This window comes from Tasmannia lanceolata, unplaced genomic scaffold (genome assembly GCF_043159265.1).
Source record: "Tasmannia lanceolata isolate RefF3 unplaced genomic scaffold, GAP_Taslan_0.1 ptg000006l, whole genome shotgun sequence".
In the NCBI taxonomy this organism is placed as follows: Eukaryota; Viridiplantae; Streptophyta; class Magnoliopsida; order Canellales; family Winteraceae; genus Tasmannia; species Tasmannia lanceolata.
The window spans coordinates 6,580,794-6,596,936 of record NW_027518683.1 but is presented as its reverse complement, the minus strand read 5'-3'; the positions used below and the strand labels follow the sequence as shown (position 1 = coordinate 6,596,936).

At 37.2% G+C, this 16,143-nt stretch overlaps 1 protein-coding gene across 2 annotated transcripts; it reads left to right on the top strand.

Moving 5' to 3' along the window:
• The first annotated feature begins 1,866 nt into the window (after positions 1–1,866).
• On the top strand, positions 1,867–15,881 carry NTMC2T2.1 (Calcium-dependent lipid-binding (CaLB domain) family protein). Of its 2 annotated transcripts, XM_077381858.1 has the most exons (13): positions 1,867–2,239; positions 3,071–3,179; positions 3,273–3,319; positions 3,533–3,653; positions 5,549–5,670; positions 7,815–7,916; positions 8,011–8,085; positions 12,692–12,771; positions 12,881–13,031; positions 13,112–13,342; positions 14,283–14,579; positions 14,652–14,765; positions 15,375–15,881. In XM_077381858.1, the coding sequence occupies exons 1-13, from the start codon at positions 2,135–2,137 to the stop codon at positions 15,519–15,521; spliced, it is 1,701 nt and encodes a 566-aa protein (XP_077237973.1). In that variant the 5' UTR covers positions 1,867–2,134; the 3' UTR covers positions 15,522–15,881. The 2 variants fall into 2 exon arrangements, with proteins under 2 accessions (XP_077237973.1, XP_077237974.1); XM_077381859.1 differs by lacking the exons at positions 1,867–2,239; positions 3,071–3,179 and having other exon boundaries at positions 3,267–3,319; positions 3,472–3,653.
• Positions 15,882–16,143: the final 262 nt, after the last annotated feature.

Below are 16,143 nucleotides of genomic sequence, written 5' to 3'. Positions count from 1 at the left end.
CATCGTCTACACTTTTTCTCATTAGCTTGCAATGGGATTCAGTTAACATTGGCATCACTTTTCATTGCATATAAAAAGCCTTTCTTTAGATGACTAAAATATGATTTAGTTATGAAAGAACCTACTGGTTGTCTTTATAGTATTTGGTTAATGGAAAAAAAAATACTTTAAAAAAAATGGTGGATTTGGGGATCTTATTTAAAGAAAGGAGGTGGTTCTTACTTCTTAACGGTGGACCTTGGGAGAGGTCAAATCCCTATAAAACTACAACACAATCGACTGTGTAGCATTTCTTAGCAGAAATTAGGACAATCTCTGCAAACAAGAGGGTTACAAACTTCATGGCATGCCCTGATCAGTAGTGGGGCCTAACAAATGAATGGTCTGGATCGTCATTTAGTTAGGCCCTACCATCACACTAATCATCTATAAGGAAAATTCTAAAGAAAGAAGTCACTTTTATGTTCTTCCTAAAAGACATTACATGATCAGATCCGTTCTGACTTGAGGATTGGATGATCCTTGCCCTTGATCTAATAAGCTTGGTTTGGATTTCTAACCTGGTTGTTTTTCTTATGATGGAACCAAGATTGAGTGGGTCGACTGAAAATGCCTTCTTATAGTTTGTTGGTGTGGACATGAAGGTTAGCATAATTTTCAAAAAAATCAGCTGGGCCCACTTTGTTAAAAGTACATCCAAGATCCAACCGACTCATTCATTGAAACCCAACTTTTAAGTAGGCCTTGACCCAAAAAATATCTTTATAGAATGACCCTAACCCTCGGATCTGTAGAGATTTTCTACTGATCCAAGGGTTAGGATCATCCCATAGCGACACTATTCTGGGCACAGCCTATGTATGTTGGGACCCAACAAACGACTGATTTGGATTTTGAAAAGGGAGATGATTTTTTCACCCCCTGTTAACTTGATTTGACATAAAAAAGCGTTAAAAGTCTGCAACAATTCACTTTAACAGTGGGGCGCATAATCCTACAAGGGGGTGAAAAAATCATCTCCCTTTGAAAAAGGTAGGCAGGCACATTGTAATTTTTTGAAAAATGCGCACACCTAAATAGATGCTGATGCCATATATAAACTCCATATAATAGAGGTTTTATGTCCCGTGGCCGGCCGATGGCCATGCGTGCATTTCCATGGAAATATAGGAAAAAAAAAATGTACAGTGGACCCTACCTCTTTGGATTTTTTAAACCGTTCATTTGTTGACCCCACATCAGATAAGCCATAGTTTTAGATAAATCCAAGCAGGTGGGACTGACAAATGAATGGTTTAGATAATCCAAAGAGATATTATTTTTCCGCAGCCACGAAATAAAAAAAGGTAATTTAATTTAAAAAAATTAAATAATCGACTGACATGAAATCCAAATCAAATACCATCCACCTGTCATTTCAGGAATAAATTACTTAAAAAAGAGTCCCTAATTTAATTAAGAAGGCTAATCATAATGGCACAACCATATTTTGATAATTGCACTAACTCACCTTGTCTTTTATTATTTCAATAGCTGTCAAAGGTTATTACTTATTAGGGTTCCCAAAATGCTTACAAGGTGAGTTAGTGCAATTATCAAAACATGGTAGTGCCAATATGAGTAAAATAAAAAAAATCAAAATTTCCGGCGTGTGACGTGTCAGCCTTAGTTTTTTTTTTTTTGCCGACAACAAGGTATTTTGTCTTATCCAACGGCCCTGCCAACTGTCTCAATTCACAACCCCGTTCACCATGTACGAGACACCAAACCAATGAATTCATAACGCGTGGAATAATTCCCCATACGGTATTCCGCCCTTTGATGATTGGAAGAAGCCGAAAAAGGAAACTTAGTTCCTTTCTTCAACAACCCCTTGGCAAGACAAAAAAAACGAAAGCAACGAACAAAAAAGAGCAAAAATACAATATAATAATAAGGGAAAAACAAACAGAGTAATAATCTCGAAGCTCCATTCCTTTCCTTTCCTCTTTCTATCCCCACAAGAAAATCCAAATCCAAATCCACAGCTAATCTTTATGTTTCTCGTCCCTTGAAAAATCGGCTCTTCCTCGGAAAAGTTAGGGTGAAGAGAATAAGGTCTAGAACTGAGATAAGGCGTTTTTTGCCTGCTAAAATGTCGTTTTTTATGGGTCTTGTGCTCGGAATCGCTTTCGGTATTGGAATCATAATCGCTTTTGTCCACGCGGAGAATTTACGATCCAAACGCCGATGCGAGCTGGTAAGAAACTCCTCACCTTCTATGCCTTTTAATAATCTTTCATCGATTGTGATTTGTGAATATGATTTTTGTTTCTATGCCTTCTAATAATCTCTTATTGATTGTGATTTGTGAATATGAATCCATTATTTTTTTTGGCTGCGAAATCTATAAGTTGATGTTGTAGCTCTGAGATTGTGTGTATTATTGGATTATTTCTTGGTTATGATGAGAGTAATTGAAAACCTGTTTTATTGCCCTAACTTATTGAATAGCAGTTATTTTAGGTTTTTCTAGGGTTTGTGTATGTTTATGTGGTGTCTTCTTATCGTTCTAAACATTGTTATAAGCTTCCAATGGAATTTGATTTCTGCAAATATTGTGCCCTAGACTTGCTTTTGTTTGATTTTAACAATTCATGCTCTGGTTAGTGGGATACAGTTTTGGTGGATCTGCCTCAAGGAAGGGGAAGTTATGTTTATAAAAATCTGTGTTAGAATATATCAGATCAAATCTGAAAAGATCTGACCGTTGGATAGTAGGGTGGTAGAAACAATTAGTTTTTAGTTATGTTTTTTTGAATTTTAAATGTACGTAGTTTAGGTTGTTGAGCACATATTTTATATGTGTTTTATGTAAACTACTTGTAATGGTGTCTGTAAATATAATCCAAAGACACCCAAGATAGTATTGGGTTCTCTACCTATCTCATAATCCTTCAATCTGATTGAGAATTTGTTTCTGTTGGGGAACGATAGTTAGCATTGATTGGATTATGCATTTGCCAGGATGCTGTTTTGTTTTTACGATTGTTCTGGCTTTTGCAATTAAGAAGTTCCTTTTATGTTACAGGCTGCGACTATAGCGTCTTTCTCAAAATTGACAGTGGAAGACTCTAGGAAGATTCTTCCAGCTCAGTTTTACCCCTCTTGGGTTGTTTTCTCACGGCGTCAGAAGTTGAGTTGGTTTAAGTTTTGTTTTGTGATTGTGCTCTTTGGTGCCCACCTCTTTCTTGTCTGAAGATTGAAAATACTCTCTTTTCTCTTGCAGTTGAATTGGCTTAACACCCAACTTACGAAGATCTGGCCATATGTAAATGAGGTAGCATTTTGGTTGTTGTCCCCATGCTTTAGATGTTTGCACCATTTTCTCATATTTATTTCGTCAATTTCATGCATAGGCTTTGAATACTGCTTCTACTGGGACTTCCATTTGAATACTGCTTCTACTGGGACTTCCATTTGTATTCTTAGGGAACAAATTCCAAACATGTGGTGACATTGGAGTGCTCATTTTCGTTGCGTGATGCTACAGGCAGCATCTGAGCTGATTAGAACTTCCGTCGAGCCAGTTTTGGAACAATATAGACCAGCCATCCTATCTTCTCTCAAATTTTCAAAGCTAACTCTTGGTACTATTGCCCCACAATTTACAGGTTAGTCAAATTAGGCTTATAATTAATAGGAATGCTAAATTGAAGGGCAACCTTGCAAAAAACCCTCTTTGGTGACAGGGATCCTATGAGGGTGCCCTGTTGCTGGTTTTTGCAAGGTCACCCTTCAGTTTAGCATTCCTCTTTAATTAATTTGAAAATTATTGCTATTAAATTTTATCTATAGCGTGTGTAAAGTAGTTACTTTCACTTTTGGATTTCCCCTACTATTATCTTATCATTTCTAGATTTGTGTCAGAATGTGATGTATTTTGGTTGGTCCTATTAGATTACTGTGTGGCCTTTCATGCATTTTATATGAATATTGTGCCCCTTGTATTTCTTCCTGCTTCTCTATTGGTAAAATATCCATTGCATATTAATACTATCTACCTTTTCCTTTCTTTTCTTTTTCTTAATAGTAGAAGTATCATCTAGTTGAAATATCATAACAAGTATTTGATGCTGCTGAAGTAAAAAATTTCTCACAATTTCTCACATACACAGATTTTTTTTATGGTGATTGGTAAATATGTAATAATTAAAACAACTAATTGTAAACACAAGAAAAATTGGTAGTATACAGCCGATAAATAAAACAATGAATTTTATTCCAAATTCCTAGTGGGGTCCCCCCCCCCCTCAAATCTTGAAAATTTCTCATAAAGCTTGGATTATTTCGTAAAGCTCATGTGATTAATACTTTTGGCCCCTTTAAATTCGGGATTTACCCCCTTGAAATTCGTAGTATTTAATGCTTTTTTGGTAAAGAATGATAGTTTTTCTCATAAAGCTAGCCTTTTTCCCCTAATAAGTAGCTCTCAACAATCCACCTAAAGTAACTCTCTCTCTCTCTCTCTAAAATTTCTGGATAGAGGCTAACCGGCCAAGGGAGGGAATGTTTGATTTAAGAGGCAAAAGCAGAAACAATTGGTGGAGATCACTAGGATGATCCAAACTGTTCATTTCCTGGGCCACAATGTAAATAGGCCGCTTCTCATAAAATATCTCCATAGGATTATGCTAACTATCCGATCTACAATGGGTTACCCAATATAGAAACCTCTATAGATTGAAGGGTTAGGATCATCCCATGGAGATGATTTATGCGGTTCAACCTATTTACTTTGTGACCCAACAAATGAACACTTTGGATCATCCTATCACATTGGCGGATAGTTTTTTTTGAAAAATATTTGACTTCACGTTCACACAAAATATAAAATCTCGGGAATTATTAAGATTTTCAAAATAGAAAGCAATCCTTTGGGCGAGTGGGGGCTTGGAATTTGTTAAATCACTATGCGTAGGTGTAAAATAGTGGGCCCCACCCATTAGAACATGAGGTGTAAATACTGGGCCCCACTGCCTCAAAATATGCGGTATAAATTGTGGGCTCCCGCATGGGTGAGTGGGTGATGGTGGGCCTCACCTATCGAAATATGAAGTGTAAAAGTGTGGGTCCCAATTTGCTATAACAACCATTCTTTGCCCCCCCTAGACCAAATTCCTGGCTCCGTCCCTGAATGTGGGGGTGGATTTAGACTTTCTCTAAACTCGGCCCTTCGTCCTTCAGATCCTTCGGAGATATAGCCTCTTATTTTTGTCGTAGTTGGACATTTCTAAAATGTTAATATACTATTTGGAATATGGAAGCAATTATTTGTTGCTTTCTTTTCCGTCCCTTCTAAATTTAAGTGCTTTCCCCATAAGAATGAAGAAAAGATGGAACCGTAATATTCTCAGGATACATTGTGCGCTCATTTTATCTTTTGAACTTTATGTGAGTAAGGCATCATATTGCTCATTTTCATTTTTTTATTTTTTTTCCCTCTGCCTACGTTTATAATTAACAATCATGAGTTCTTTGTTGATAAACTCTTGACCATGTCCTTTAGGAGTTTCGATTGTTGAAGATGGAGATAGTGGGGTCACTATGGAGTTAGAGTTGCAATGGGATGGTAACCCAAGCATTATACTTGATATCCGAACTAGAGTTGGTCTCGCCCTACCTATACAGGTGATTTATTGTTTATTATCGCAGACAAAGCTGTAGGTTTTTGTTATGTGAACAAATTGCTACATATGCAGTTAACTTTAATATATGAATGGAATTGTCATAGATTTGAATATGTAAGATTTAAATTTGCTTGTCCCTGAAAATTATTTGTGGAAGATTTATCTATTTGATTGACTCCTTGTCCAGTATAACATGATTAGACAGAATCATTAAAAAAAAACATGATTAGACAGAAATGTAAATCTTGGATTGTTTGAAACATAGTTGCTAGAATGTAGGGGTGCAACTTGGGTCGGGCTCAACCTGAACCCGACGAGTTCAACCCGATTTTGGCTCGGGTTGGGTTGGGAAAAGCCAATCCAATTTAATTTCGGGTTGGGTTAGGGTTGAGGCCTTGGCAACCTGACCCAACCCGAACCTGACCTCTGTCATTTAATTTTATCTTGATTTTCTTTGGGTTATAATTTTTTCTTGCATTTCTGTTTGGCCCTAGGTGAACCCGAACCCAACCTGACCCGATTTTGGGTTAGATGGGCTGGGTTAGAGTTGAGAGATTTAGAGGCAGGTTGGGTTAGGGTTGACCATCCTCAACCCGAGAATCGGGTTGGGTCAGGTTAGGGTTGAGGGAATGCTATGTCGGGTTGGACTATGGTTGGCCTCAACCCGACCCGAGTTGCACCCATACTAGAGTGGCAAGCGAGTGCTGGAAGCAAAGGCGGGAAGTGAGAGGTTTAGAAAAGAGAAAAACTTAAATAACTCCCAGAACATAAATAACTTCCATTACCCTTGTCCCTTGCAATAACCCATAGACTAAGTCAAACCTACATGGATGCACCACATGGATGACAAACGGACACGTCATATAGTTGCCACGTGGCTGTTCAACCGGTTATCCACTATGCTGCTGCATCAATTCCCAATCCTCATTTGTCTTTTTGAGGTAGGGGCTATAAAAGCGCTTCTTTTCAGGACTGAGAATGATCCTATTTCTCATCTTTTCATTGAATTCAGCGCTTGTTTTTTTCTTAGGAATTGAGCCCCATTATCAAGCCAGCGTCGTTCAAGGTTCTCCAGTTTTTGGAGCTTGATATGAAGGATATTTTCCGCTTGCTTGAGCAGTTTTCTCTGATCAGGAAAAGGACTCTCCCTATGAAAGGAGATTAGGATAATAGAGATCCCTCCCACTGTTTCGTTGTTACAATTGGTTGTGGAATAGGTTAACATCTCTGGCTTTGGGGGTGCTGCGACCTCCATAGTTCTTGACTGATGAGTGTTCTGAAGGAGCTGCTCAAGTAAAATAAAAGATTTAAGGCTAAGAAAGGTAATAAAGTACTGCAGAACTGGATGGATAGAAATCTGATCCATTGTTGAGAGAATTGGTGTGGACCATGGAGCACATATACACTGATCTTGTATTAGGTCTTCAATATAGAGCAACACTTTGAGCTGCAAGTTAAAGTTGTTCCGATTTTCTTAAGAGTTGGATCACAAGTTTTTCTTATAATGAATGATTTGCAGTTTTGCACAGATTACAGAATGGCTTTGTTGTGAATATCTATAACGAGTGATGATATTTTCTTGATTTTGATACTCATGTAGATTAGATAAACCTAGTTAAGTGTAAATTTCCTTTCTTTGTTTCATGTGCATACATCTGTTTTCTCTTTTGAAAATTCTCAACTTATCACTAAGGAACGGTTCATGTACCCATGACATCTCATATATCCAGAAAATCTTCACTTTTCTATATCTATGTTTTGGCACTTCTTTTGAAGTTCAAAATTAACTTTGTGGTCATGTACCGTAGCTTCTTAAATTCATATGCTGCCATCATAGATCTACGTCTATTTGATTCTTGATTTCTACTTTAGGTCATATACAACAGCAGTTTGGGCATTTCATTTCTCCCATTTGTATGTTTCCCCACTTGTATAGAAGTACACTATTAAGTTTTTATGCTTGTTCTTGGTTTCTAATTTAGGTCATGTAATACAGCACGTAAGTTGTTCTCTCCTTTCTCTTTTTCCTATGCTCTGCTTTTTTGAGAATTAGCATTCGGGGCTGTATATCACAGCTTATAGGTTTTGTGCTTCCACCATATGATGTCTTTTGATTGATTTTTGGTCCATAATTTTCTTATCCAGGTCAAAAATATTGGCTTCACTGGGGTTTTTAGATTGATATTTAAGCCTCTGGTGGAGGAGTTTCCTTGCTTTGGAGCTGTTTCGTATTCGTTGAGAGAAAAGGTGCAACAGTTCTTTCTGTGAAGCCCATTGCCAAAAACTCATTAGTTGGCAGGACTTATTATGTATAACAATGTTTCTGATGTTTTGAATGCAGAAAAAACTAGATTTCACGCTTAAGGTTGTCGGAGGTGATATATCGTCGATCCCTGGAATTTCTGATGCTATTGAGGTTCAAGCAATTTCCCTTATCTAGTTTGGGTATAATTTTTCATGTGTGTATCTGTAACTGATTATCTTAATAATTCTTTTATTCAGGAGCACCTGCTGTGCTAGAATCTACTTAATTCTCAAATAACTTAAGCTTTGGGATTTAATTATCTATTTCTACTGTTTAAATGATTGATGTGTATGTCAAGGAAAGTGAGTCAAGGAAGACAATGTCTTCTCAGTCGAACAATTTTACAATTCGATTGTGGAACTGTTCCTAGCTGCTCTTTTCGGCAATACTCTTGTTAATATACATGCATATTTACATAATTTTGGTTAGGTAGATTGAGCGTGATTCTTTTACGTATAAGCATTATTGTATTATCACTTTAAGTTAATGAGAATTTATAGCGACTCTCTGTTTTTGAGACTTTTCATTGTCCCAGCTAGGTCTAAATTTTCTATCAATCTCAGAGATTCAGATCTTGATCCCTTTTTTATTGAAAATAAAAAACTGAGAAGTTCCTACTAGCCCGTATGATGATGCAAACTCCTACAATTGACATCACAATCTGGAACATGTCAAGGCCCTAAGGGGATTTGTTAATCTGATTATTGTGATTATTGTTGTGCATTTTTTCTTCACATACCCTGATAGAGTATTGAGGGATTTCGGAAGTCCTTTCATGGAAAAACCAGAAGCTTAGTTTTTGAGTTTTCTCTTTTCATCAATTCAATGGGCCCAATCTGATTGTGGTAACGACGGATATTCATTTTTTCTCTGCAAAGACTGCCACATGAAGGTTTGACGAGCAAAATCTCTCAACCATAAGGATTGTTTCTTTCGGTGAGTTCTCGCGATTGGAGTCCAATCTTCATCTCTGTGGTTCCAGGTGTTAGACATCTCATGGTAGAAGCAGAAGTCCTGCTCACAGAAATGGATGTTTCCGAGGGTCGACGATGGAACAGCCGAACATAATAGAAAAGATGATTGGGTGGAGGTTTGATCGAAAGAGAAGTGATTTCACCGAGCAGCAAAATGATGCAATTGGCAGTGGATGGGAGATTGAATTTGTGGATGCTGAAAAATTCAGAACTTTCGGTATCGAATCTCTTGTTGTAAATGTGAGAAATGTTGGTTCAGTGCTGATCAAATCCATCGATGGTGTGTCCGAAACCGAGAGCAGATCGTGGTATCTCCAAAACTGGGGTAGAAACCTTGGTGCTCTGTGTGAAGGGTCCAGTTCCAAAGGTAATGGGACAGAATTCCTTTTCATCGGAGGGATGTGGAGGAGTCTCCTGCTGGCCCCTTCATTCTTTCTGTGATGTTGTTTCTGGTGATATGTCTTCTGATGGAAAGTAACTGGATTACAAAGCAGTTGGCAAGGCCGATATTTTACTTATTGCCGACCTAAGCTAGTATCAGGTTAGAGTTTCTTGGCCATTGCCTGGTAGGAAACTGAAAAGATCCCTCATCACCTATTCATGTTTTGGAGGAAGGGGTTGCGAGAAGAAGGAATATCAAGGGGAAGGCCCAGATGAAAGCCCTAAATGAAATTGATGTTCTATTGGCGCTGCCCTCGATTTTTTTTCTTCTAAAGAGGCAGCTTTGGAATTTCTATTGAAAGGGCTTCAGCTCGTCAAGGAAAGGACTCCCGCCTTATGGAGATGTTCTGAGGATAAGAAATGTAAGGATCCAGTCTCTCCCTCATTAGATTGCATCAAGATCTTGGGCTTCTGCTGCAATGTTTTTTTTCCTGCTGCAATGTTGGACTACCCTCTTTTATCAGGGATATAGTGTCGAAGTTTGGAATGTTTCCATAAGTGTAACAATTTACATCTGATTTGTTTCCTTTGGAAGAGATACAATCCTAAATTCCAATTCTCTCGAGGACACTAATCTCTTCTTATATGGCATCCTCTAAGCTAGGATCGTGAATTGCTTATGAAAGGACTTTGGTTCACACAGAAGAAATTGATGGAACAAAAACCTGATGAAAGAACAGAAGATTTGATAAGAGACAAGCCTATCAATGGTGTTAGTAAAACAAGAGGCTTTACCTGCTCCATTGGCATTGGATGCGTTCTAAGATTTAGGGACCCTACTCAACATAGAGTGAATAAGAGTGTTACAAGATCATAGTCATGTGTGAGTTTGGGACTGCCTGAATAGAGGACCTAAGTGATGGGGACATCAACAACGGGCGTGGATTCAAGGTTTATAAGCGCAGACGCGGACGAGACTGATGGTGGAGACTCTAACATGGGCCACAGACTTGGGTGTCCTTTTTTTATTATTTATTTCCTTTTTCATCATTTTATTTGTAGCCTACTTTTTAGACATCAAATCTCATCCGTTTGTTGTATTTTTGGTATTATTAGAAAGGTTTTTCAATTACCTATCTAATAGCCCAAGATCACATGATTGGAATGTAATTTGAGTAAGTTATGAGTGTTTTTAGGAAGTGGTAGGATTACCATTTCAGGTAAGTTTTAACTTTATTTAGTTTACTTTGGATTAGATGAATGGTTGAGATTAGTTGCTTAGGTTTTAAGTTATCTTCTAGGGTTTCTTTTCTTATAAATACATCTTATGAAAGCAATGTAAGGGACTTTTTGAATATTGAATAGAAATGACGTTTTGCTTGAAGCCAGACATTCTCTCTTCTTCTTGTGATTTGGAATCATCTCCTCTCATCCATTCTCTTCTATTTCTTCAATCAAATCAGCACAAACAAGGTTAGTAAATCATATTTTCTATTTTCTTTGTTCTTGAACCCTAAAACTAGAAAAACCCAGAATCCATAGATCTTCCTTGTTCCTCAAGATCTTGTTTTGAGATTTTGAGGGATTGTTTTAATGATTAAACCTTACCTAAAACTCACAAGAATCTCAACTTTCAAACCTTTTTGAACCATATTGCAAATTCTTACCCTTTCAAAGCCCGTAAACCCTTTTTTAAAGATCCATAGCCTAAACCTACCATCAAATCAGAACCTAAACCCTAGAATTACCTTTCTTTTACCTACCTAAACCTTACCTAAGATCTGGACAGCAGTTTTGTTCAATTTCCAGATTTGCAAACATTACCAAAATACCCCTATGGCTTAAATCTGAACTGCTTTGACCCAATTCCTGCTGCTGGACTTTTTTTTTTTTCTTCATTGATTATTATTAATTTCTCATGCTTTTGTTACATCTAATTGATAGGTCTTACATTATCTTTTAGTTCTTTTAATTGGTTGCATGCGTAGGCCTATTTTCGGACTAATATTTCTATTATCACTTCATCTAACGAGTCCTTCTCACTTTGATTGATATGTATAAGGTTTAGTTCATGCCTAATTATGATCTTTACAATTATTTATGCTATTTAGGCCTCATTATTGCTGTTGTCCATAGATGAATTAGGCGTTAATTCAGCGCTATGTTAGTTGTTAAGTGTTCTTTTAGTTTTTTGCGTAAGCCCTAAATTATCCTAAAGTCTTAATCTCATTAGGATTGTAGGATTTTCCCTAGGGATTGTCCTGCATTACTAAGGTCCCATAAGCTAAGAACACCTGTAGGTGAACTTGTGATACGCTTGGTAAGCGCTTTGCTGCAGCCAAGCTTACTACTAGCCTACGTCTAGGTCCAAATTGCTTCTGGCCGCCTTATCCCGCTACCTGAGGTCCAAGTCAGCACCGCCAAAGATCTATTGATTCCTGACGTGTAATGTGGTAGAGGTTGATCAACAAAAAGCCCACAAGAGGAGGTTTAAACATCCTTATAGGTGTCTTTTCTGTGAAAAATTTAGCTTTTATCATGAATTCTGATTGTTTTGTCACTGTATAGCTGTAAGCAGGAAATGCAATGTTTTTCTTGTCTCTAAAAAATAGTTTCCTTCAATTTAGAATGCAATGTTTCTTTTTAACAACTTGCAACTTAAGTGGATATGTTTCATAAGTCTGACACCCTGGCTTGGTGCCTATAAGGAAATAACCATTTCAAAGCCTTCTCTACACGCATTGGTATTGCGGCTTAACATACTTACCATCTTCTAAAAAAGAGCTACTGATATTGGCACTACCATATTTTGATCATAGGCCGGACTCACTTTGCCGTTTCTATTTTAATTGGCTGCTGAGAGCTTTTTGGGAATTGTAATAGCTTTGACAGCTGGTTAAATAATCAGACAATGTGAGTTTGGCCCATTATCAAAACATTGTAGTGCCAATATCAGTATAAAAAAACCTATAATCTTATTTTAGTAATTTAACAAGTAAAATAGAAGATTGGGTACTTAAAATGAGACTCGTGTCAGTTATAACTCCAATATATTTGTAGTATTTTACTCTTTATGATAACAAGAGTTACTAACTGCTGTGCTCATGAATTGCTTTGTCCGTCTACTATGCTTTTCATTATTGCCTACAATGTGAACAGTGAATTGGTAGGCACCTTTTCTGCACTCTTCTCCTGGTATCACATCTGTTTGCATATAATGTGTTTATCTTTCCCTTGTCATAGCTGATATATCTGTTTCTGCAACAGCAGATGGTATCCGAGTTTATGAGCCTTCTATGTTTTTTTTAATGGCCTTATATGGGATTTCTTAATTTAATGAAAATTTTCATTCATTTATACAGGAAACAATTCGGGATGCTATTGAAGATACCATAACATGGCCGGTGAGGAAAGTTGTTCCCATTTTACCTGGGGATTATAGGTATGTTCATGTTACTAAATGCAAAGATTTAAATACAAATTAACAGTTGAACACTAGAACATCCATCTGTTTCACAGACTACACCTAACTGTAATGCTTTGTTGCTTAGTGACCTAGAGTTGAAACCCGTTGGGACATTAGAGGTGAAGCTTGTGCAAGCAAAGGAATTAACAAATAAAGATTTCATTGGGAAATCCGATCCTTTTGCTTATGTGTATATACGTCCACTACGTGACAGAATGAAGAGAAGTAAAACAATTGTAGGTGCATTTTCTTTTTCTTCCCTTCCCTTTATGTTGTGTGCCTCCATGTTTTGATGATTACCATTTATTTTCTTCAGAACAACCAGTTGAATCCTGTCTGGAACGAACACTTCGAGTTTGTGGTTGAAGATGTATCTACGCAATATTTAACAGCAAAAATTTATGACGATGAAGGGATCCAGGCTTCTGAGCTCATCGGTTGTGTTCAAATACCGTTAAGGGACCTTCAGCCGGGGAAAGTGAAGGATGTGTGGTTGAAATTGGTCAAAGATTTGGAAATCCAAAGAGACAATAAATACCGGGGTCAGGTGAGAATACTAAAGGCAGAATTATGCAAACCTTCCTCTGCTACCTTCTATTTTGGTAAGTTAGAACTTTATGCTGAGAAAATATAGGGGAAGAGAAAATCTAATTTCCTTCATTCAATTCCAAAGAGTGAGATTATGTCGAGTTATATAGATACAATCCTACAATCGATGTAATAATTTGTATTAATCAGTTCCTATTAAATATTAGTGAATATTGAATAAAAAATTTGAGAATCCCTCTAATAATTTATATAATAAACTAATAAAGTATTAGAGTTCCAATGCCATTTATGTTGTGCTAGAAAATAAAAAAAGACTTTTTTGGTCACAGGACTTCTACCTTCCTAGATAAACAGGATACGCTGTGACTGGAAAACATAAAATGCTGCACTCTAAGCTTGATTGTTTTTAAGAAATGCATTCTATGCGTTTCCGTGCCTTCATTATGATTAGTGCTACCTTGAATATTCTCATAACTCATGTTGTGTTGTACCGGCAACCACTAGTATCCAATGCCCCAAGAGATATTAAATTGTTCTTTAAATTTAAAACGTGCCATACTTCAGATAAAGTCCACACAATCACGTCATGCACTTTGATTTTCACGGTACATATCCCATTAGCATGGCAAGTGACATCGTTTCCCATAGGAACGATTGCCCTGTTGGATGGCTTGTAAGTAACACCAATCATTGTTAGGGCACATATGATCGGAACATCTCGAATCAAGAATCCATACATTTCGAAAACAAACCTTATCCACAGACACTGATAATGTTTTCTTGTAACCTGCTCTCCAATTGTTTCTCCACTATCATTGACTCATCATCATAAACTTATCTACATTTTTTCAATTTCAAAATTGGTCATGCATATCCGCTCTCTCTTTTCACATTTTCATAGTTGCAATCACCCTTGTCTTTCACCTTTTTGTGTTTAGGTGCACTTGGAGCTCCTGTACTATCCTTATGGCATGGAGAATGGGTGTTCTAACCCTTTTGCCGATCCAAAGTTCTCAATGACCTCCTTGGAGAAGGCCCTTAAAAGTGGAGATGGGGCAGAGGTCACTGATAATGAGAAAGCATCCGCACACAGGAAAAGAGATGTCATTGTGAGGGGAGTGCTTTCTGTGACAGTAATATCTGCAGAATACTTGCCTTCCATGGATCTGATGGGAAAGGCTGACCCCTATGTTGTGCTCCAGATGAAGAAGACAGAAACAAAAAATAAAACAAGGGTATGTTTCAGTACGTTTCAGGTTTCGTTGTTCTATTTTCTTGTCAAATTTACACCTTTCTTGCCTTTTCAGGTTGTCAATGACAGCCTAAATCCAGCCTGGAATCAGACTTTTGATTTTGTTGTGGAGGATGGGTTACATGACATGCTAATTTTGGAAGTTTGGGACCATGACACATTTGGGAAGGTAACGTTCTGCAATTCTCGTTAGTTTGCTAACCAGTTGTTATCAATGATTAACGCGATGTTGACATATTTATTCCTTTTCTATTGATTACCTTGCAGTATCTTTTTTCCTTTTGGTTATGTTTCAAATACCTTGTCAAGTAGCAGAAGTTCATATTGTGGCTGCACCACTTTTGTTTTGGCGGTCCATTATTGGGGTAGCCCTTAGTCAAAACCTTTGAAATAAGGTCCTGTTTGGATGGCAAGTATTTTGTGGATAAGTTTGGAAACGAAAAATATTTCTAAAATTTCCTACTTTTTTTACACATGAAAAAAAGATAATTGGAATCAATCCTATTCAAATTTTATTTAGAGGGACTTGCAAATTATCATAATATCTGTCGAATTTAACCATAATCATATCATTTCCCTCTAAATTGTGGAAAGAAACCCATCAGAAATGTTTTTCTTGCTATCCAAACAGGGCCTAAGGAATAAACAAAGGAAAACATTTGTTGAGCGAGTCTTTCTAGTAAACCGGATGAGTCGGTTAATTCAGACTTAACTTGCACACTTAATGTGCTAGTGATAAATAAACAATTATATTTAACTTTTTGGTTCATCACTTCAGGATTACATAGGGAGATGTATCATGACACTGACTAGGGTTATAATGGAAGGGGAATACAAGGATAATTTCCCGCTCGAAGGTGCTAAATCGGGACGGCTGAATTTGCATCTCAAGTGGGCACCACAGCCAATATACCGGGATTCCTGATTGATAAAAGCCAAAGCCAAAGCCAACTACCACACCATCACATAGGATGATACAGGTTCATGGTATGCATCCCTGATTCGGAGCAGGTATGCAAGGTTATTTACTCATGTATATCAATCTATAGGACTGGCTTTTGGCTACACACCCACATGTAATGAGCTGGCAAATAAACCCTCATATCAGTCACTGCTTGTTGTATGTCTCATTTCCAGTGGCTTCTCTCTCTTTGAAATCTAAACTGAGGCTTTCATACTTTTGGCTTTATGGTCATAAATGATACCATTTGCACTTTAGGGTGCCCCCAAGATATGTTTTCAGAGATGCTATACAATTACAATTCATCTTTACTCATTTTTTTCTTTTGAATGGTAAACCATCTTTGCTCATTGAATTGGTAAAGTCTTAAGAGGCATAGGGAAAAACATGCAGGTTAACTAAATTGTCTTGGAAACATAAGGACACATGAGCATGGCAAGCCCTTTTGATTTTATAGAATGATAGAGGCTGAGAAAATTCTGAGTGATGGAATAAATTATGGGGAGGCAGTGAAATAGGAATTAAAATCAGAACAAAGGGAGGTTCCTTTATTATGAGATTATCATATATTCAACTGCAATTATGT